We start from the raw sequence: 23,014 nt of genomic DNA, 5'->3' as shown, positions 1-23,014 counted from the left end.
ATGACTGAGCGACTTCACTTTCACTTTTCACTTTCACACATTGGAGAAGGAAATGGCAACCCACTCCAGTGTTCTTGCCTGGAGAATCCCAGGGACGGGGAAAACTGGTGGGCTTCCGTCTATGGGGTCACACAGAGTCGGACACGACTGAAGTGACTTAGCAGCAGCAGCAGCCAAACTTGCATCCTCTCAGCATGTAATCAGTGTAAATATTTTTAAAAAAGATTTATTTATGGTCTCTCTGGCTCTTGGTTGTTGCGTCTGGACTTTCTCTCGTTTCAGTGAACGGGGGCTTCTCTTCTTTGCAGTGGGCGGACTTCTCATTGCAGTGGTTTCTCTTGTTGCAGAGCACTGGCTCTAGGCATGTGGGCTTCAGCAGTTGTGGCACACAGGCTTAGTTGCTCTGCACCATGTGGGATCTTCCTGGACCAGAGATCAAACCCATGTCCCTACATTGACCAGTGGACTCCCAACCACTTGACCACTAGGGAAGCCTGGTATGAATACTGTTTAATGAGATCTTTATATTCTTTTTTTATTTTAAGTCTCTGAAATCTTGTGTGTATTTTATACAAGAGCTCATCTCCATCTGGAGATTAAGTTTGTATTGAACTACTTGGTTTGCATTGAGACTCCATACCTTTTGCAGTTGGGAAAGTAGATGCACGTATGCAGGCTGTTCCAAATATACTTGAAAAGCTTTGCAATACTTGACTCGAGCACCAGTTTAAAATTTAAATTTGAGTCCACTCAAGTGAATAATTAAAAATGCGGTTCCTCGGCCGTACTGGCCACACTTTCAGAGCGCAGAGTGGGTGGTGGGGCTGCGTGCCTGGTGGGACTGCTCTCAGGAGAGGGAGTGAGTGATGGGGCAGGTGGTCCCCGCCTGGCCTCCTCGGTGTGCCCTTGGAGGGACTTTGCTCGTTTCTCTTATTATTTCCCACACAGGCATTACCATGATGCGCCCAGAGAGGGTAAGTGGTTTGCCTTAGACGTTCAGCTGGAGGTGGTGGGGCGGGGACTCGAACCCGCAGCCTGACGGCAGAGTCTGCTCAGCCGTTCCTGAGAGCCTCTGCCCAGGATTCATGCTGTGGCCTCCCCTCCCTCTGTCTCTGCGTCTCCTTCTCTGTCTTTCACTCCATCCGTCTCTCCTGTCTGTCTGCTTCTGCCTCTGTCTCTGTGTGTCCTTGTCCCCGCCTTTGCCTCTGACTCTCCCTCTTCGGCCTGTGTGTCTCTCCGTCTTTCCCTGTCTCTGGGTCTGTGTCTCTGGAGCCCCCTCCCGCTCTGAGTCTCTGTGTCTCTCTCCCTCCCTCCCTTTCTCTCGTTTGGGGAGAGAAGGGACCCCTTCCCACACGACCGTCCTCTAGAAGGATTCTGCTCATGATTTTGTCCAAGTCCCTGGGGAGGGCGGACGTCTTTCTAAGTCCCAGTCCTCCGTGGCTTCTCCGCCTGTGGCTGGTCTGTGGGATCAGATAGACACAGAGGCAAGCGATGCCCCGGGTGGGCACAGCGCTGAGCGATGCTGCACGGAGCCAGACTTGGCCAGGTGAAGACGAGCGCAGAGCCACCAGGTGGGGCTCAATGCTCAGGAAAGGCCAGGCCAGGCCAGGCAGCGGATCAGGGATGGAGCGCAGGGCCCTTCCTGGCTGTAGTCCAGGGTCTTGCACTTTAGGCCGGCAGGCAAAGTCTGGCATTCCCCTAAAACAGGAGGAAGACAGGACAGTTTTTTGTTTTCCCAACTGTAGAGCCTTCACTCACCTTTCCAGGGCAGTAGAAAGCATCTCGGACTTGACCTTCTTAGGCCTGACCTCTGCCGGTGGCCTGCTTATCACAGGCTACATGTGAGCTTCTGGGACCTGCCCGCTGTGCAGGACCACTTTGCTTGTGAACAAGCACATTATAGTTTGGGGGCTTTTTTGTTTTTTGAAAGTGAGAGGCTTTAGTTACTTCATTAAATATGAATATATTCAATTTCAAGGCTTTGACCATCCCTAGTCACCACGATGCAGAATATGTGTCCATGTGTAAAAAAATACCCATTCAACACACTTTAAGAGGAATAACTGTTTTGCAGTCTATGCAACGTGCAATAGAATTTGATTTAAAAAAAAAAAAACACAAGTAACTGGGGACTTCTCTGGTGGTCCGGTGGCTAAGACTCCATGCTCCCAATGTAGGGGCTCGGTCCCTGGTCAGGGAACTAGATCCCACATGCTGAAACTAAGAGTTTGCATATCAGAACTAAAGATCCAGTGTGTGGCAGCTAAGACCTAGCACAGCCAAATAAATATTTTTTTTTAAAAAGTCATTGTAATTAGGGGGCTTGCAATTAGGAGAGTGGCCTTTGTGACCTGGCCTGACCACACCGAAGGGACCTGCTGTCCCCAGTGAGTGAAGTAAGTCACTCAGTCTTGTCCAACTCTTTGCGACACCATGGACTATACAGTCCATGCAATTCTCTAGGCCAGAACACTGGAGTGTGTAGCCTTTCCCTTCTCCAGGGGAGCTTCCCAACCCAGGGATCAAACCCAAGTCTTCCACTTTGCAGGCAGAGTCTTTACCAGCTGAGTCACAAGGGAAGCCCAAAATTATCTATAATTATATTCTCTATCCCCCCACCCTGTATCTTTCCTCCATAACCCTCTGCACAGTTCAGACATGCACACTTGCTTTCATTGTCCACAGCCTCACTCTTCTACCCCCACACCAGACTGGATGCCCCCCAGAGTGGCAGTCATGCTGGTTTTTTCATGCAGCCCCCTCGTGATGGTCCTGGCACAGATGGGTGCCCAGTAACTAGTGGGAGATGTACTTAGACCAGGGCATTAAAGGGATCATCTTTCTGGTAAACATCTTTGATTATTTAAGTATGATGTGACTCTACGCCGTGTGCTGTCCAGGTGTGATTGAACTACTGTCTTTCCCTGTTTTCTTTGCAAAGTAGCCGATGACAGCCTTGGCCCCTGAGCTCTGCCTGGACTTCGAGGTGTCCCTCCTTAGGTGTCCCTCCTCGCTGAAATCAGCGATCCTCGCGTGACACTGTCAATGTCATGCTCACGGCATCTCCCCAAAGCATGGCCAGGATGACTTAATTGCAGATTAACTTGCACATTTCTTCTGGGTTTTGCTCTTTCCCTCTGACATTTGACTGCTGGTAACGTGTCCACCAGAACCATCTCCTGAATCCACCTCTTCTCTCCAAAGCCATTCCTCATTTTCTTCCCTTTCCTTCCTGCCATCCTCCTCTTCCCTGCCTCCGGAGCTGCCAGCATAGCAAGGGCACTGTTCTGCCAGCTCGTATATTTGAGCTGATGCTCTGAGAGGAATCTGGGAAGCGAGAGAGAGAGAGAGAATGTCCACCATCCTTGCCTTTAGCTTCATCAGTAGGTCCCAAGTCTCGTGGATCCGTGTGATAGCTTTGTGGCCTTACTCCATCCTGCTGTGAAGCAACCTTGGCTCAGGGGCTGCATGGCCCAAGTTTACTTTCTGTTTCTGATACTTCCTGCCGTGTTACCTCGGGCGGGTTCCTGGACCTCTCTGTGCCCCTGTGTTTCTGTGAAAGGAGTCGTAGTCATAGCACAGAGTTCGTACTCTTTTTCTGCAATTCCAAAATCCCAAAAAACACTTGAAAAAACAATTTTATTTTTAGTAAATTGGGTGCCAAAACTCCCTTGGCAGCAAACTCGTGTCTGAGCTGATGTGAAGTTATTCGTGGTTTTGTTTGTCCTGCTGGGTGGGACTACTCATAGTTTGACTCGGAAGTTTCGTTGTGTTGTTTACGGGGCTATGTCTTAGACCTGCTGGAGGATATATGTTAATAAAAGGATACTTAAGCATCTTATTCGGAGAAGGCAATAGCAAGCCACTCCAGTACTCTTGCCTAGAAAATCCCATGCGTGAAGGAGCCTGGTAGGCTGCAGTCCCTGGGGTCGCTAGGGGTCAGACACGGCTGAGTGACTTCACTTTCACTTTTCACTTTCACACATTGGAGAAGGAAATGGCAACCCACTCCAGTGTTCTTGCCTGGAGAATCCCAGGGATGGGGGAGCCTGGTGGGCTTCCGTCTATGGGGTCACACAGAGTCGGACACGACTGAAGTGACTTAGCAGCAGCAGCAGCAGGAAGCATCTTATTGGGCTTCACGGACGGCTCCGTAGGTAAAGAAATTGCCTTCAGTGCATTAGGCGCAGGGTTCAATCCCTGCGCCAGGAAGATCCCCTGGAGGAGGGCACGGCAACCCACTCCAGTATTTGTGCCTGGAGAATCCCCATGGGCAGAGAAGCCTGACAGGCTACGGTCCACAGGGTCTCAAAGAGTTGGATACGACTGAAGCAACTGGGCACACACCCATGTAACCTAAAATCCTGAATGCTGAAACGTGGTCAATGTCGGCTGCTGTCATTGTCAAATTCTCCCTGATTCTGGCCACCACGGAAGGCTTTTGGCCACAGACATCAGGAGTCATCATTGAGAAGTTAGAGAACAGGCTGGCACCTCACTGAGGTTTTCTGCCTGACTCAACCAGGCACAGAAGAGAATTGAAAGGCGGTTCACTTTCTCACCAAGTGGTCCATGGCACTCACGTATTTGAAAAGATACACGCACCCCAGCGTTCATAGCAGCACTATTCACAATACCCAGGACATAAAAGCAACACGTGTCCATCAACAGATGAATGGATGAAGAAGGTGTGGGTACATGCATACAGTGGAATACTCAGTTCAGTTCAGTTCAGTCGCTCAGTCGTGTCCGACTCTCCGCGACCCCATGAATCACAGCACGCCAGGCCTCCCTGTCCATCACCAACTCCCGGAGTACACTCAAACTCATGTCCACAGAGTCAGTGATGCCATCCAGCCATCTCATTCTCCGTCGTCCCCTTCTCCTCCCGCCCCCAACCTTTCCCAGCATCAGAGTCTTTTCCAGTGAGTCAACTCGTCGCATGAGGTGGCCAAAGTATTGCAGCTTCAGCTTTAGCATCAGTCCCTCCAATGAACATCCAGGACTGATCTCCTCTAGAATGGACTGGTTGGATCTCCTTGCAGTCCAAGGGACTCTCAAGAGTCTTCTTCAACACCACAGTTCAAAAGCATCAATTCTTCGGCGATCAGCTTTCTTCACAGTCCAACTCTCACATCCATACATGACCACGGGAAAAACCATTGCCTTGACTAGACGGACCTTGGTTGGCAAAGTAATGTCTCTGCTTTTAATATACTATCAAGGTTGGTCATAACTTTCCTTCCAAGGAGCAACCGTCTTTTAATTTCATGGCTGCAATCAGCATCTGCAGTGATTTTGGAGCCCCCAAAAATAAAGTCTGACACTGTTTCCACTGTTTTTCCATCTATTTCCCATGAAGTGATGGGACCAGATGCCATGATCTTTGTTTTCTGAATGTTGAGCTTCAAGCCAACCTTTTCACTCTCCTCTTTCACTTTCATCAAGAGGCTTTTGAGTTCCTCTTCACTTTCTGCCATAAGGGTAGTGTCATCTGCATATCTGAGATTATTGATATTTCTCCCAGCAATCTTGATTCCTACTCAGCCATAAAAAAGAATGAAACAATGCCATTTGCAGCAACATGGATGGACCTAGAGATTATCATAATAAGTGAAAAGTAAGTCAGACAAAGGCAAATATCATGTGATATTGCTTATATATGAAATCTAAAATATGGCACAAATGAACTTATTTATGAAACAGAAATAGACTCACAGACATAGGAAACAAATGTATGATTACCAAAGGGGAAAGGGATGGGGTAAATTAGGAGTTTGGGATTGACAGATCCATAGGACTACATATAAAATAGATAAACAATAAGGTCTTGCTGTATGACACAGGGAACTAGATTCAATATCTTGTAATAAGCCATACTGGAAAAGTATATAAAAAAGAATATGTATATATATATATGTATAACTGAATCACTTTGCTGTACACCAGAAACTAATCTAAGATTGTAAACTAACTACTTTTCAACTAAAAAATGATAAGCTGGAGGTTTGGGCTTCCCAGGTGGCACTAGCGGTTAAAGAACCTGCCTGCCAACGCAGGAGAAATAAGAGATGCGAGTTTGATTCCTGGGTCAGAAAGATCCCCCGGAGGAGGGCATGGCAACCCACTCCTCTATTCTTGCCTGGAGAATCCCATGGACGGAGGAGCCTGGCAGGCTACAGTCCATGGAGTTGAAAAGAGTTGGACCCTACTGAAGCTACTTAGCACGCAACCAGGCTGGAGGTTTATGCTGAGTAATTCCAATACTATTTGTACATTCTTATGAGTGGCCCCCACTTTACTTAATGGCAGGAGTTGAGAGAATAGCTAATATACGCAGACAGTTGGGAGTATTATGTGGCCATGTTTACATACCTATTGTTGTGAAATGTGGCATTTAGCTAGAGCTTAACATTAGACCAATGAATGGTGTTGCACATAAGAAAAATAGACTTTTCCAGATGGATCTTGAAGTGGGATTCTCACTACTGGCAGTTTCCAATAAGATCAATCTATTCTGTGGCCTAATAACTTGTGTAAAATAAGGTAGGCACAGTGGTCCACCTTAGGCCAGAATCACCTGGGGAGAGGTGGAAAGCTATTAGAGAACACACATGTGTTATGGACCAAATGTTTGTGCCTCCACACACTTAGCCCCACATCCACATGTTGAAATTCTAACCTCTCCTGTGATGGTGTTAGGAGGCGGGGACTCCAATCGTCCATTAGGACGTGAAGGTGGGATCCTCATGAATGGAGTTAGAGCCCTAATTAAAAGGACTGTACATGGACTTCCATGGTGGTCCAGTGGTTAAGAATCTGCCTGCTAATGCAGGGGACACAGGTTCAGTCCCTGCTCTGGAAAGATTCCCCATGCCAAGGGGCAGCTGAGCCCATGCAATGCAACCACTGAGCCCTTGCTCTCTAGAGCCCACAAGCTGCAACGCCTGAAGCCCTTGTGCCTAGAGCCTGTGCTCAGCAACAAGAGAAGCCACCACAAGGGGAAGCTCTCACACTGCAGCAAAGAATAGGCCTGCTCAATGCAACTAGAGAAAGCCTGCGTGCAGCAATGAAGACCCATTGCAGCTGAAAATTAACCAATTTTTTTAAAAGGACCCTGCAAAGATCTCTGATTCCTTCTGTCACATGAGATTATAATGAGAAAATGGCCATCTATGAATCAAGAAGCAGATCCTTTCAGCCTCCAGAACTGTGCGAAGTAAATGTTTGCTGTTTATGAGCTGTGCCCCCCCTCACCCCCGCCCAGCCTCTGGTAGTCTATTGCTGATGTTCAGTCGTGTCCCACTCTTTGAGACCCCATGGACTGCAGCATACCAGGCTTCCCTGTCCTTCACTGTCTCCCAGAGTTTGCTCAAACTCGTTCATTGAGTCAGTGATGCCATCCAATCGTCTCATCCTCTGTTGCCCCCTTCTCCTGCCCTCAGTCTTTCCCAGCATCAGCTTCTCTTCCAGTGAGTCAACTCTTTGCATCAGGTGGCCAAAGTATTGGAACTTCAACTTCAGCATCAGCCCCTCCAACGAATATTCAGAGTTCATTTCCTCTAGTTTGGACTGGTTTGATCTCCTTGCTGTCCAAGGGACTCTCAAGAGTCTTCAACAACACCACAGTTCAAAAACATCAATTCTTTGGAGCTCAGCCTTCTTTATGGTCCAACTCTCATATCCATACATGACCACTGGAAAAACCATAGCTTTGACTAGATGGACCTTTGTCGGCAAAGTGATGTCTCTGCTCAGACAAAGACAACACTCCTGGACCCCACCCCCAACCTATCCAATCAGAATCTTATGGCAAAGTGTGAGAACCAGAGGTACAGACAAAACCTTAATTAACTGCAGGATTCCATGCAAGAAAGCCCCTGGGAAAACCACAATCTTAATGACAGCACATCTGTCAGTCTTCAGAAAACTCCTTGTCAATTTCTCCCATCAGTGAGTTGTTGTATTCAAAGCATCTGCAGAAGCAGCTTTGGGGCTGTTTAATTGAACATACACCCCAAGCCTGAAATGCAGTGTTTTTATGTGATTGACTTTCGCTCTTCCGGTAAGAATAAGTATGTATTATTCACAGAAGGTTGTCAGAATGCAATGTTCTTTAAAACCAGCCCATGTTCAGTCTGCTAGCTCTCATGTTCTTTCCGCGTGGGTCATTTGTTTCCTGTTGAGGGGTTTCCCTCTGCCCCATGGCTTTCAGCTGACATGGTTACGTGAAGGCTCCCAACAGAGGTCTAACTATCCATCCTGTGAAATGGACAGCTTCTCATGCCCTGGATCTGGTTGTTGCCTCAGGGCAACAAGGCAGGTTGAAAGGATTCAGTGATAAAAAAAAAATTAATTGAAATATAGTTGATTTACAATATTCCATTAGTCTCAAGTGTACAGTGTAGTGATTCATTATTTTTACACATTGTATTCTATTTAAAATTACTATAAAATATTGGCTGTATTTCCCATGCTGTACAATATATCCTTGTAGCTTGTTTATTTTGTAACAGCTTGTACCTGTTAATCCCATACCCCTGTCTCACCTCTCCCCACTTCCCTCTCCTCTCTGATAACCACTGGTTTGGTCTCTGTATCTGTGAGTCTGTTTTGTTGTATTCATTCCTTCATTTTATTTTTTTAGATTCCACCTGTAACTTACATATAGTATTTATCGTCCTCTCTCTGACTTATTTCTCAGTGAGTTTTTCCATCAGTTTTTCCACCACTCAGAAAGGAAGAAAACTCTGAAAATGGTCAACAACTAATTGAATAATTATGAAAGCAAAACTCTACTCATTTGCATGATTTTTTTTAAAAAAACTTTTGAAACCTATAACCTATGCCAGGGTTTGCACACCGCTGGTCCTGGGGTGGATCTAGTCTGCAAACACGTTTTGCTTAGTTTTGCTGTACGCAAGATTTTGAATTAGCTGTTGATATTTAACATGGAGTGCCTTTACATAAATATTCAGAATTTCAACTTCTCTTGAAGACCGTAGGAAATGTGGAGACAAGCAGAGGCCTCTATTCACCAAGGCAGCTGGGGTTTGACTCTTCCCTGCCAGGGCCCAGGAGGCAGGCACCTGTTTCCAACTCTGATTTTAAGATGCGGGATCCTAATACTTGGTTTCTGTTTTCTTTTACTTGTTTCTTGTTACAGTTACAGTTCAGTGGCTCAGTCGTGTCTGACTCTTTGCAACCCCAAGGACTGCGACACGCCAGGCTTCCCTGTCCATCACCAACTCCTGGAGCTTGCCCAAACTCATGTCCATTGAGTTGATGATGCCACCCAACCATCTCACCCTCTGTCATCCCCTTCTCCTGCTCAGTCCTTCCCAGCATCAGGGTCTTTTCAGTTCTTTGCATCAGGGGGCCAAAGTATTGGAGTTTCAGCTTCAACATCAGTCCTTCCAATGAATATTCAGAACTGATTTCCTTTAGGATAGACTGGTTTGATCTCCCTGGAGTCCAGAGGACTCTCAAGAGTCTTCTCCAACACTCCAGTTCAAAAGTATCAGTTCTTCGATGCTCAGCTTTCTTTATAGTTCAACTCTCACATCCATACATAGCTACTGGAAAAGCTATAGCTTTGACAAGATGAACCTTTGTCAGCAAAGTAATTTCTCTGCTTTTTAATATGCTGCTAAGGTTGGTCATAGCTTTTCTTCCAAGGAGCAAGCGTCTTTTAATTTCATGACTGCAGTCACCATCTGCAGTGATTTTGGAGCCCAGGAAAATAAAGTCTGTCACTTTCCATTGTTTCCCCATCTATTTGCCATGAGGTGATGGGACCGGATGCCATGATCTTAGTTTTTTGAATGTTGAGCTTTAAGCCAACCTTTTTACTCTTTTCTTTCACTTTCATCAAGAGGCTGTTTAGTTCTTCTTCGCTGCTGCTGCTGCTAAGTCGCTTCAGTCATGTCCGACTCTGTGCGACCCCATAGATGGCAGCCCACCAGGCTCCCCCGTCCCTGGGATTCTCCGGGCAAGAACACTGGAGTGGGCTGCCATTTCTTCTTCGCTATGCACCCTTTAATGCCTCATAACTATTATCACGAGTGATTTTCAACAATAGATCGTTACATGAGTGATGAACACTCCCCTTCCCAACCAGGATTTGGCACTCTGATGGTGAGTGTTCTGGTGAGTTCTGCAGCTGACAGGTATATAGACTCTGTGGGGCTTTGGTTGGATGATGATGAATTGGCATTTGTACTTGTTTCCTGGAACTTTTTGAAAAAATTTTATTTATTTATTTTTGGTGGCACTGAATCTTTGTTGCGGCACTTGGGCTTTCTCTAGCTGTGGCCAACAAGGTCTATGCTCTAGCTGTGGTCCATGGGCTTCTCATTTGTGAGGGCTTCTCTTGTTGCGGGGCACAGGCTCTAGCCATGAGGGCTCAGTAGTTAGTGGCGCACGGGCTTAGTTGCTCCACTGCATGTGGGATCCTCCCACACCAGGGGTCGAACCTGTGTCCCCTGCATTGGCAGGCAGACTCCTAACCCTGGGAAGACCCTGGAAGTTTTGCTGCAGCTCTTATAGCATGGTTCTTTGGTCCACTGGATGACTGTCTGGTTGTGATGCAGGTGGTAGCCAGGCATCTCTGTCGAAGTGGTCTTTCGTCTTCAGGAGGCTATCTCAGGCTTCTTTGTGGGGTGACCTCAGGGCCCCATGATGGCCAGGGTGGGAGCTGTAAGGCCTTCTGAAGCTTTGCTTGGAAGTCAGACAACATTACTTCTGACCTGGTCTGTTAGTCAAAGCAAATTCCAGGACCAGCCTAGATTCAGGAGATGGGGAAACAGACCTCCTCCCCACTTTATGGGAGGAGTGGGCAGGTCCTATTGCAAAGAGACATCCATGAAAGGGATGGGAGGGCTGTGGCTGCCATTTTGCACACAGTGAATGACAGAGTGTGCCAGCATACTTTTCTCATTGTCCGCACGAGTGTGTTCAGAAGATTGCCTTAGTTGTCATGGGGGAGCTGTTTCAGCCCAGAAGAAAGTAATTTCAGGGCCTCCGAGAGCGACTATCACAGTTCCAGAGTGCTATTTTCGTCTTCTTTCTTTTCTTTCAGCCAGCGTCCAGGGTTCCATGCCAGCGGCAAAGACGTTTCTCACTCCTCACCCGACTCTCTCTTGCTTTCTTTCAGTCTGCGGGTTTTTTTGTTCAGTCTCACAAGCAGAGAGGAATAAACAGTGTGCTTTATCACATCCTATTCCTAGAAACTCTATCATTCAGGACTCCATTGTAAAATGGTCATAGATTCTATAGAAATCATAAGCAGGAGGGGTGAGTTTCAGCCAAAGTCTCTGTATCAGGTAAATCAAAGATATGACCGGCATCTTAAAATAATGTACCAAAGCTATAAGCCTCTAGAATAACTTTAATAAGGATGTTGTTATCCTATGAGATGAGAATAAATATGTTATATTTTTATTATAAAAAGAACACCAATTTACCATAAAGTGTATGCATACTGCTTAAAAATATAATTCTACTCTATTGTAAATATTGCTATTTATATTGCTAGCTATAAAAATCATCCAACGTTTAATTAACAATAATTTTGAGAGTATGTGGATGTTCCTTGCAAACAGCAAAGCATTGTGTATTAATCTCTGTTGTTTTATTGGAATTTACACAAGTTGGTGAATCATAATAAAAATGATAGCTAAGTCTGTGCTAGACTCTGCCCTGAATTCTTTGTATTAACTCATTAAATCCTCTCAGCACGCTACAAAGCAGGTATTTTTTTTTAGTTGTTTAGTTGCTAAGTCGTGCCCAACTTTTTACCATCCCATGGATTGTAGCCCCACCAGGCTCCTCTGTCCATGGGATTCTCCAGGCAAGAATACTGGAATGAGTAGTCATTCCGTTCTCCAGGGGATCTTCCGGACCCAGGGATCGAACCTCCATCTCCTGTGTTGGCAGGCAGATTCTTTACCACTGAATCCCCTGGGAAGCCCTAGGTACTGTTATTATTCCTATTTTAAAGATGAAGAAATGGAGGCTCAGGTTACAAAATGCATCCAGCATCACTTCTGTGATTTTTTTCATTAATTTTTATTGGAGTCCAGTTGCTTTGCAGTGTGTGTTAGTTTCTACTGTACTGCAAAGGACATCAGCTATATGTATACATATATCCCCTCTTCTTTGGATTTCCTTCCCATTTAGGTCACCACAGAGCACTGAGCAGAGTTCCCTGTGCTGTACAGTATGTCCTTGTTAGTTACCTACTTTAACCACAGTATGGTACATATGTCAATCCCAATCTCCCGATTCATCCCATCCTTCTTCCCCCACTTAGCATCCATACATTTGTCCTCAACATCTGTGACTCTATTCCTGCTTTGCAGATAAATTCATCTGTATAATTTTTCTAGATTCCCCATATACATTATATTATATGATATTTGTTTTTCTCTTTCTGACTTACTTCACTCTGTATGATAGCCTCTGGGTCCATCCACATCTCTGCAAATGGCACAGTTTTGTTCCTTTTTAGAGCTGAGTAATATTCCAGTGTATATATGTACCACATCTTCTTTATCCATCTCCTCTTGGACATAAGTCACAGCAAGATATTTTTTTGACCCACCTCCTAGAGTAACAAAAAAAAAAATTTAAACAAATGAGACCAAATTAAACTTAAAGACTTTTGCACAGCAAAGGAAACCATAAGATGAAAAGACAACTCTCTGAATGGGAGAAAACATTTGCAAACAAGTTAACTGATGGCTTAGACAGTGAAGTGTCTGCCTACAATTCAGGAGACCCGGGTTCAATCCCTGGGTTGGGAAGATCTCCTGGGGAAGGAAATGGCAACCCACTCCAGTATTCTTGCCTGGAAAATCCCATGGATGGAGGAACCTGGTAGGTTACAGTCCATGGGGTTGCAAAGAGTCGGACACGACTGAGCGACTTCACTTTCACTTTCTTTAACTGACAAGGGATTATTCTCCAAAATATACAAATAGCTCATGCATCTCAATATCAAAAAAACAACCAACCCAACCTAGCATGAGCACTCCTTTGACTTATGTGCAAGCATAATAAATAATGCATGTTCCCTTCCTCCCTCTGAATACTCTTTAACGATCAAAACAATTCTAATTCTTTCCAATTATGAAGGTTTTTGATTAAACCCTTAACCCTTTAAACCCTTATTAAAAAGTGGCCACTTTGGTGTTTCTCTGGCAGTCTTGCTTTATTTTGGGCTTCCTTGGTTGCTCAGGTGGTAAAGAATCTGCCTGCAATGCAGAAGACCTGGGTTCAATCCCTGGGTTGGGAAGATCCCCTGGAGAAGGGAATGGCAACCCACTTCAATATTCTTGCCTGGAGAATCCCATGGACAGAGAAACCTGGTGGGCTACAGTCCATGGGGTTGCAAAGAGTCAGATACAACTGAGCAACTAAGTGTGCACTTGGGGACTTCTCTGGCAGTCCACTGGTCAAGACTCTGTGCTTCAAATCCAGGGAGTGCAGGTTTGATTCCTGGTTAGGGAACTAAGATCCCACCTGCTCACAGTGAACCCAAAACAAAAAAATTATTTTTAATTATTAAAAGAGGTGGCCACTTTTTCATTGCATCAGTGTCTACAAAAAGTATGGATAAACAGAGCAGTGTAGACTTCCTTGCTCTGAAGCTGATAACCAGAAGCAAAATCTAGAAAACTGAGGGTGGTTAAATCCCCTCTCCCCTATGGAGTCAGGGGCAGGGCAGGGCTTATCTGTCAAGTGCCCACTGCCCCTTGGGAGATGATCAGTGTGGTACTCAGAGAGGTTAACTAGTTTGCCTAAAGCTGCACAGCTAAGTTATGTGTTTCAAAGAGGATTTGCACCAAAATCTGGGCCAGTAGAAGCCTGACCTTTTCCACTCCATCAGCTGATGTCCATGATTTGAAGACATGCTCTGTGCCCAGGAAAGATGAAGGAATATAATGAAAACAAAACAAAACTGGGCAGGGGTACTATTGTCTACAATATAGGAGCTCAGATCCTGGAGTAAGACCTGACTTCATCTCCCAGCTGAGTACAAAGGAGGGAAGAAATTGTGGATCTAAGAGTCACTGTAAGAACTCAGTTACTGTAAGAAACAGCAAGTTTGGGCAATCTAGAAAAGAAAGGTGGAGGAAGCATAATTAATGGCTCCAGTATTTTTCCACAATGTTCACCCTAGCATGTGTGTGTGTGGTTTGTGTATGTAATGTCTTATTCACTCCCAATGTTTGCACTAACTTGCTTCCCTCTGAAGGGCTATTTTTTTTCCAGAATAAGGGAGGTGGGCAAAAGAGGGACCAGGAACAAAGGCTGACCTGGGCTTTCAGATGTGTTTGCATCTCCTGTTTCACCAATTACTTACCTCTCTTTCTCCTCCACCTCCTTCTTTGCAGGAGTTTGTTCAGCTGGCAAAGACACTGGTGAGCAATCCATCATTAGAAAAAAAAATCGTGGCCAACGGAAGGGAGTATGTGAGAAAGTATCATTCGTGGCAGGAGGAGAGACAGACCTACAGGCAGCTGGTCAGGACGCTGGAGAGAAGCACTGAGGACTAAGAGTGCCTGCCTGGTGCTGTGAGACGCTCAGCCGTGGGCGGATACCCTTGGACAGAGCTCTGGGCAAGGGACCTGGCCAGTACAAACCAAGCCCGGTTCATTGGAATCGTAGACCTGTCAGTCATAAGATGACTCATCCAAAAACCTCTCTGTGCTTCCAAGTAACATCCCAGATGTGCTTCCGGATCATACCTCCTGGAGATGCAGTCCTCACTGGGGTGGGGGCAGGGTCACTGGTTTTAAGGGGAGTCAGGGAGAAAGTTGGATTAGCTGCTTTAGGATGTTCCTTGGGACAACAAGGACTTATTTTGTAAGTCCTCACAGGGTAGACACCACTCTCCTGTCTTCTGATGACCTGTAGCCCATCACTGCCTTCTCAAGAAGCAAAAGCAAACATCAGACATATCGGCTGAGAGGGGTCCTGGCAGCAATTTTTAACATGGTACAGACCCTTCAGCAAATCTGGGGCTGACAGATGTCTGGCTTCACCCCCAGGCTCTGCAGGTTTGATTCTCTGAACACCGGAAGCAGGGTTGTGTGTGATCAGTCATGTAACTGTAAGATAGCCCAGACCTCTTTAGATAAGCAGGCAGCACCACCCCCACTCCCACACCCTGTAGGCTCCACCTACCTCTGGTCGAATTGGGGCTGAAAATCAGTTGGCACTAAGGCCACATCACCCATGGCCTGGAAGACACTGGAACTGACTCTGGGTTCAGCATCAGGGACTCAGCCTCAGAGACCCAGCAGTGAGTGGAGATCAGGTCACCAGCCTCCAGCCCATCTCAGGACTGGCACGTGGGTCCCTATGACCTTATCCAACATGGGATGAATTTAACCGAGTGTCCCCATCACTGTAATGACACCCTGACCACACCAGTGGGGCATTCCCCAAACCCTGTGCTTGATTTCCTTGGTGGCAGCATTTGCCTCTGTTGGATCCTGAAACCCCCACTTTCCAGTGGACATTCCATGATGACTGGGCGTGACCTGCTCTGTTTCTTGTGTAAAGTTGGAAGCCACAAGATCCAAAGGAGGAGATGAAGCCAGCTCTGAGTCCATCCGAGGCAGTGTTTCCTTAGGGTTTGTTCTGATGCCCGCAGACCCTGGGGGGGACAGGAAGACCCATGCCATCTTTGCTTCAAACTTCACAACATCTTGGGCTTTTTTCTTTCCAACCATCCTGTTTTTATAAACAGCCAAACCTAAAAGAGGAAGGCTCTGACTGAACACCTTAAACTCTGGTGCTGATCATGTGGAGATAACAGCACATTTATAGATTCTGTCCTGTGTCATTTCCAGTTTAATTCTACACCTCAATCTCACAACAGAGTACCTTCCCAAAGGCAGTTATCTGGTAAACCTGCTCCTCATGCCCAGAATTCTCTAACAATACCCATCACCATCCTCTTCTTATTTTTTTGGTGGCATCGGAGGGTCAGGAGAGTTTGGGCTCCCCTATGGCCGTAGAGAAGAGAGGAAGGGAGAAACAGAGTCCAAACCCTTAGTGGACAGATCCATCTGAGTCTGTAATCAGTGATGCCAACCTAAGAAAAGGCCAAGTGCTGTCCTGGGTACTGACCAGTGATGCTGCTGTTGATAAAATACTGGTCGTTGGGAGTCTCTGCTCTCATCCTGGTTGAATGATATTGTATGTGCTTGGCTCCACTGAACCTCAGCGTTGTTCATCCATCTCTTTATAGAAACATACACACATACCTCATGCCCTTTGGGGAAGGGCATGGTTTTAAATGAATAAAGTGTCACCGTCCGCTGTACAGCAAGAGTCCCTGTGTGTTCCTTTTGTGAGCCTGGTTCAGCAAGAACCAGACCCACCCCCACCCCCCCTCCAGTTCCTGCACTTTAAAAGCAGATATTAGTACACTGACACATCTCATTAAGAGGTGCAATTGCTATTTTAATACCAAAGTATAGACGTAAAAAGAATGCTTTTCTGTAAATGTTCTAGATGCTCTTAGTTTCATACTCCGTTAACTTTATGTTTAAACATTTTGCGTATAGTTTCCAATTTGCTGATGTACAGGTTTGGATGACTCAATGAGTCAATTTCCAGATAGAACTAAGATACTATAACCTTCACATGCGGAGGGAAATTGCATTTAACGCAGCACGGTGTTCTCTAGCAAAGAGCCACTGCTTGTACCTGACTTGCAATTGGTGTGATGGGCTGGCTGGCGCTTACCGCTTCTCCCAGAAGAGCCCTCCACACCCCTTCCCCACACTTTTGCGATGAAGTTAAATAGGATAGCTTTGTTTTGATCTGAAAGGTTCATCAGGTATCTTCAGGTTTCCACAGGCAGACTGTGCAGGCTCTCCACGCAGATGGGAATGGGTGGTCCATACGGTGGCTTGGGCACCCCACAGACTGGAATGCACCACTAGTTAGTTTCCATTCTGGTGGCTTCCCTCACTGGCTCAGATGCTAAAGAATCTGCCTACAATGCAGGAGACTCGGGTTTGATCCCTGGGTCGGGAAGATCCCCTGAGAAGGCAATGGCTACTCACTCCTGTGTTCTTGCCTGGAGAAAGCCATGAACAGAGGAGCACGACAGAGCGACTAACACACTCACACACACTATCAGTTAGGGATGGGTCTGGAAATCCTTTGTACTTTCAGCCGGCACGTGGCTTCGAGTGTTTGTTGCATTTCTGTGTCATCTTCAGTAACAATTCTTGGCACAGCTGCATAAACTTTTCCCTAGAAGCTTCCTGGTGCTTGACCCTGCAGTTTGTTAGTTGCAGCTCATTAGGAGATGGGGAGAGCCAGCTCTTGTCTTCTTCCTCCTCCCACCCCTCTCTCCTCCCCATTTCACGTGCATCTCCCCATACCCCACCCTCCCACCTCCCTTCCCCTTTCTGACCCAGTCTGCTCTTGGAGAGTTAACCACTGGATCACCAGAGAAATCCCACTCTCACTTTGAAAACTCCTGATGCTTGGGCTGCCTCTCAGACTGATTACATCAGAGTCTTGGAGGTGGAGGCACCCAGGCCCGAAGTTTCCCTGATCCAATGTGCAGCCACAAGGGACGAGGACTGACTAAAAACATCCACTTGAATATGGACCAGAATTTCGGGAAAAACAAGGACCATTGAAGTAAAGGTTGGTTGTGACTTTGTATTCAAAACTGAATCCCAACATTAAGAACGTAGAGTACACTAGTCTAATGTTTACTAAGATTTATTTCTGCAGTTAGAATTGAAATTCTCAGCTCAGTGCCAAGAAATATTTCACAAAAACAAATAAACAAAACCCATCCACTGGGACTTCATCAATATTCCACATAGCTTCTTTTCTTCCTTTGATGTTGTGGCTTTCTTTTGCAGTGTCTGCCCTGTCATCATCCTTAAGTCACTCATTACCTGGTTCCATCCTGCCAGAGCCTCCTTTGCCTGGGTTTTAGGTAATTTTCCAGCATCTCTTTCATCCATTTTAGGAAAATCCTGCATCTTCTGCAAGGTTTGCTATTCCACTTTTTAGCTGACTTACACTGTGTTGACATTTAAACATGTTGAATGTGGAACCATCATTAAGAGGGGCCAACTCTATCCTGGGTATGGGGAGTGGAAGGGTATTATTTAGAATTAACATTTGGGTATGACTGACAGAAAATCCAAAATAATAGTGGCTTAAGCAGAAGAGAAGTATATTTTTATCTATCAAGTAAAGAGAGTAATCCAACTCAGATTTTGCTTCCCAGGGTCAGGGACCCTCCATCTTCAGTAGGTTCCCCTCTACCCCCATGGTGTAAGGTGGCTGCCCAAGCACTGCCATCATGCCTGAATTCCAGGCTGCAGGAAGATGGAAAGTAGGAGCAAAGATTTATCTCTTCCCTTTCAGGAAAATTCCTGTTTCTAGTTATATACTGTGCCCACATCCCATTGTAAGGGAAGCTTAAGATTGCAGGTTTTTCTCCCAGCAGCCATGTGCCCAGCTAAAAACCAAGGGTCTATTATTGAGACTTCCCTGGTGGTCCAATGACTTAGACTCTGTTCTCCTAATGTAGGGGGTTCAGGTTTGATCCCTGGTTTGGGAACTAGATCCCACACTCTGCAACTAAGAGTTCACATGCTGCAACTAAGACCCAGGGCAGCCAAATAAATAAATAAAGTTTAAAAAAACAAAACAATGATCTACAATCAAAAGAGAAGGGGATGAGTAACCAGAGCAGGCTATCCTAGAGCTATGGGATAGTTTCAAAAAGTATAACGTGCATAGTGAGAATGCCAGAAGGAAAAGAGAGAAAGAAGCAGAAGAAATATTTGAAACAATAACTCTGATAGTTCTCCAAGATCAAGGTCAGACACCAAACCACAGATTCAGTAAGCTCAGAAGTCATCAAGAAAGGTAAATGCCAGAAAAATATACATGTAAGCTTAACACATTCAAACTACAGAAGGTCAAAAATAAAGAAAAAAATACCTTGAAAGACGTCACAGGGGGAAAAAAACCCCACTTATGTAGAGAGGAAAAAATTTATAAGAATTACATCTGATTTCTATGGAACCATGCAAACAAGATGAGAGTCGAGTGAAATATTTAAAGTTTTTTTAAAAAGAAAGAGGGACTTCCCTGGTGGTCCAGTGGTTAGGAATCCACCTTCCATCTAGAAAGATGGTACTGATTAACCTATTTGAAGGGCAGCAAATGGGCATCCCAAGTGACGCAAGTGGTAAAGAACCCACCTGCCAATGCAGGAGACAGACGCGGGTTTGATCCCTGGCTCGGGAAGATCCCCTGGAGGAAGGCACAGCAACCCACTACATTATTCTTGCCTAGAGAATCCCATGGATAAAGGAGCCTGGCAGGCTGCAGTCCATGGGGTCACACAAAGTCTGATAAAACTGAATTGACTTAGCACAACGGAGATGCAGACATAGAGAACAGACCTATGGACGGGAGTTTGGGGGAGGAAGGAGAGGGTTGGACAAAAGGAGAGACTAACATGGAAACATATATATTACCATATTTAAAATAGATAGCCAATGGGAATTTGCTGTATGACTCAGGGAGCTCAAGCCAGTGCTCTGTGACAACTTAGAGGGGTGGGAAGGGGTGGGAAGTGGGAGGGAAGTTTACGAGTGAGGGGTCATATGTATACCTATGGCTGATTCATGCTGATGTATGGCAGAAACCAACACAATATTGTAAAGCAATTATCCTTAAATTAAAAATAAATAAATTAAAAAAAAAAAATCTGTCTTCCAGTGCAGGGACACAAGTTCGATCCCTGGTGGAAGAACAAAAATCCCACATGCTAGGGGGCAAAAGCTCATGTGCTACAACTACTGAGCCTGTGCACCATATTTACAGAGAAACCCACAGGCTGCAATGAAAGATACTGCATTGTGCAGTGAAGATCCTGTGTGCCATAACTAAGACTCGACACAACCAAATAAATAAATATTAAACAATAAATAAATAGAGAGAAGGGAAAATGCCTGTTTGGAACAGCTTGCAGTACAGTAGCCATTGTGAAAAACTGTTTTTAAATTCTGTAGTGGTTACAGCTGTATGACCTCTTACTAACCACTGAAGACCTTTTAATGCCAAGAAAAGTGTTTCCCATAAGGTTTTGATTAAGTTTTGAAGGCCATCCCAACACAGTTCACCTTTTCTTCCCAAGATCTCATTTGTATACAAACCCTCAGCTGGGGCCATGTATCGATTATTACCTCAAACCCTGAGTACAAGGTTTTCCATCTGAATCTCCTACAATGTTTCTTTGTGTGGGATGGGACACAGTCCTGGAAGACATAATAAAATGAAATGTATTGACTCTATATGTAATCCCAGTCTTTCCACTGGCTGTTCTCCTGGTTCCCCTAAATGAGCAAGCATGGCACTGCTCATGTTAGAAGGTCTTGGAAAATGCAAATAGTTTCTGAAATGATCCATGAGTCAGTTTGACTGAGACAAAACAAAAATTTGGACTAATGCAGTATTTGTCTTTCTCCGACTATTTTGCTTAGCCTAATGCCCTCCAAGTCCATCCATGTCGTTACCAACGGCGACATTTCACTCTTCTAGAGAGTATAGTAGTCCATTGCATATATGTATCACATCTTTATCCATTTGTCTGCAGATGGACACTCAGGTGCTTTCCATATCTTTGGTCAGTATTTCTTTCTTGTTTAAAATTTAAAAAAAATTTATTTTTTGGCCATGTCACTTGTGGCATGTGGGATCTTAATTACAGAACTAGGAATCAAAACCGTATCCTCTGCATTGGAAGCATGGAGTCTCAACCACTGGACTGCTAGGGGAATCCCCTAAGCCAGTATTTCTTATAGCAGTTGAGACAGACACTGCTGTCTGGTATGGATACCATAATGAACACTCCTTATCCTTATCAGAGGGGTCACTTCCCAGCGGGCTCAACCATTCACACAGACATGGGTGGATGATCACAAGCAGCAAGTGAGCATGCAGCCAACGCTCAGGAAGGGATCAGATCAAAAGTCTGTGAGAGTATGCTCCATAAGGCAGTTATGCCTCCCAAGTTAGAATGAAAACCCCAGCCAAGGCACTACAGGTCATTTCCAAGAGAATTGTATTAGACTGTAAAGGAACTTCTGGTAAAAATGAATACAAAAAAAAAGTCTGTCGGGGGGAGGGTGTCAATTTAAAAAAATAAAAATGACTTCATCTTTATCTGTGGTCCCAATCTATTTTAAAGAGATTATTTTACAGTCTACTTCTTTCTTCAAACTCATTAATAGTCCTTAAAAATCCAGGCTGAAAGAAATATCTTCCCTCCAAATTACACAATTCTGCTAAATTACAAAATCTTTCTTCTTAGGGAAAAAAAAAAAAAAACTTCATGATGCCATTCTCAGTAGAAGCCTTCGAACTCTTTCTACGATCTTTTGAAAGCCCCAGCTATTAGGAGAGTCATGCTTCATTTAAAGTGGATTTTCTTCTTTAGCATCTAATACAAAAATATGCTAAGTATTTCCTCCAAATCAGAAAGGTTAATAACCAGGCATTTGCAAGAAGGCAGAGAATGCGTAATACTAGGAGACTAGCTTTCTGACTTGGTATTTGGTGCAAATTTCCCCATTTTAGAAACAGCTGGAAAAACAACTCACAGAGCCTAAAGATCTTTTAGATTTCGGCTTGCTAAGAAGGGTTTCCTCTCTGTGTTACAGAGTCTAGGCTCATATTGCTCACTGTACAACAGGTCAATATATCAAGAGAGGAGATGTTGGGGCAAAGGATAGCGACTTCATTTAAAAGGCCAGCAGATCGAGAAGATGGTGGACAAGTGTCCCAAAGAACCATCTTCCTGAAGTTAGAATTCAGACTTCTTTGATACTAGAAGGGGAGAGGGTGTGGCTGGTTGTTGAAAACTTCTTGGGGCAGGAATCCTTTGTTCTTGCAGCTGTCCATGTAGGTCAGGTCACCATGTTCCTATAAAAGTCTAACAAGATAAATATTATTCTCTGTTCTGAAACATTTTATCTCTGTATGGATGCAAAAGTTTTATACCGTTAAAGGTCAGAGCCTTGAGAAGGGCTCTCCTATATATTTCAGGCTCTAGGGAACATTCTTTTACAAAAGGTGCAGGGCCAGCGTGATGCAGCCTGGGTGAAAGAGCACAAGAGTTAGAGCTAAAGGAATAGATCCAACATGGAGTCAGATTTGCTCTTCTCTGTTGTATTGTTCCTGTCCTATCTCTCCCAATGTCTAATTTAGACACTATCCAGTATCTAAATGAGCTTAGAAGCTCAGTGGGCATATAAAAAATGATAATATATAAGGTGATTGAGAAAACATCTATGTTTATGACTTCAAATGGTGTCATTACTCCAATTTTGTCAGTAATCACAAACATTAATTGGATACTGTGTGCCGGGCGGGGTGCGCAGTGCTGACAACCTTGAACTTTACCAGAGCTCTGTGTTCCTGGAAAACAGCAAAGGTTAAGAAATGCACTCCCCACATTTATGTTCAGGGAAATGGTTTACTGCAAAGGTTCCCTTCCCCACATGGCTTACATGAACTCACAGATTGCCTACTCCCCCTACTTCCTGTGCACCTCTCCTTCTTCAGGTTCTGGTCCAGCCTTAGTCAGAGGCAGCAGAGAGCTCATCCATCACAGCCTCCCAACCCCACCCCCAACAGCCTAGTCTCAGGACACAAACATCTCCCACACATCCCACTTCCCCATACCGGGCTCTTTCTAAGCCTTGTTTCCTCTTCCTAGATTTAATAAAAAATCCACTTTGCAAAACACAGGAGATGCTTGCAAATCTTATTGTCAGAGAGTCCTCTCTATTGCAAGAAATCCTCACAAATCCACTCCAATAAAATCTCTCTTTGCTAACTCAGGATTTGCTTCTTTCTTGACAATGCCTTATCTGTGGTGTCTCGATCCTCACACCAACCCCATGACTTAACAGGTGAGGAAACTGAGGCTCTGAAACTGGTT

General features: G+C 45.1%; 1 protein-coding gene across 2 annotated transcripts in view; it reads left to right on the top strand.

Moving 5' to 3' along the window:
* Positions 1–16,324, top strand: part of GLT1D1 (glycosyltransferase 1 domain containing 1) — a 120,441-nt gene extending 104,117 nt beyond the window's left edge. For both annotated transcript variants that reach the window (XM_088827839.1, XM_055405244.2), the window contains one exon: positions 14,400–16,324. In XM_088827839.1, the coding sequence (XP_088683965.1) occupies positions 14,400–14,561 (162 nt within the window). In that variant the 3' untranslated portion in view covers positions 14,562–16,324. The remainder of the gene's footprint in view (positions 1–14,399) is intronic.
* Positions 16,325–23,014: the final 6,690 nt, after the last annotated feature.

The sequence above is a fragment of the Moschus berezovskii genome, chromosome 19 (assembly GCF_049115385.1).
Source record: "Moschus berezovskii isolate FMDL1 chromosome 19, NW_MosBer_1.0, whole genome shotgun sequence".
Classification (NCBI taxonomy): Eukaryota; Metazoa; Chordata; class Mammalia; order Artiodactyla; family Moschidae; genus Moschus; species Moschus berezovskii.
The sequence above is the reverse complement of the archived record's forward strand: the minus strand, read 5'-3'. Positions and strand labels throughout refer to the sequence as shown.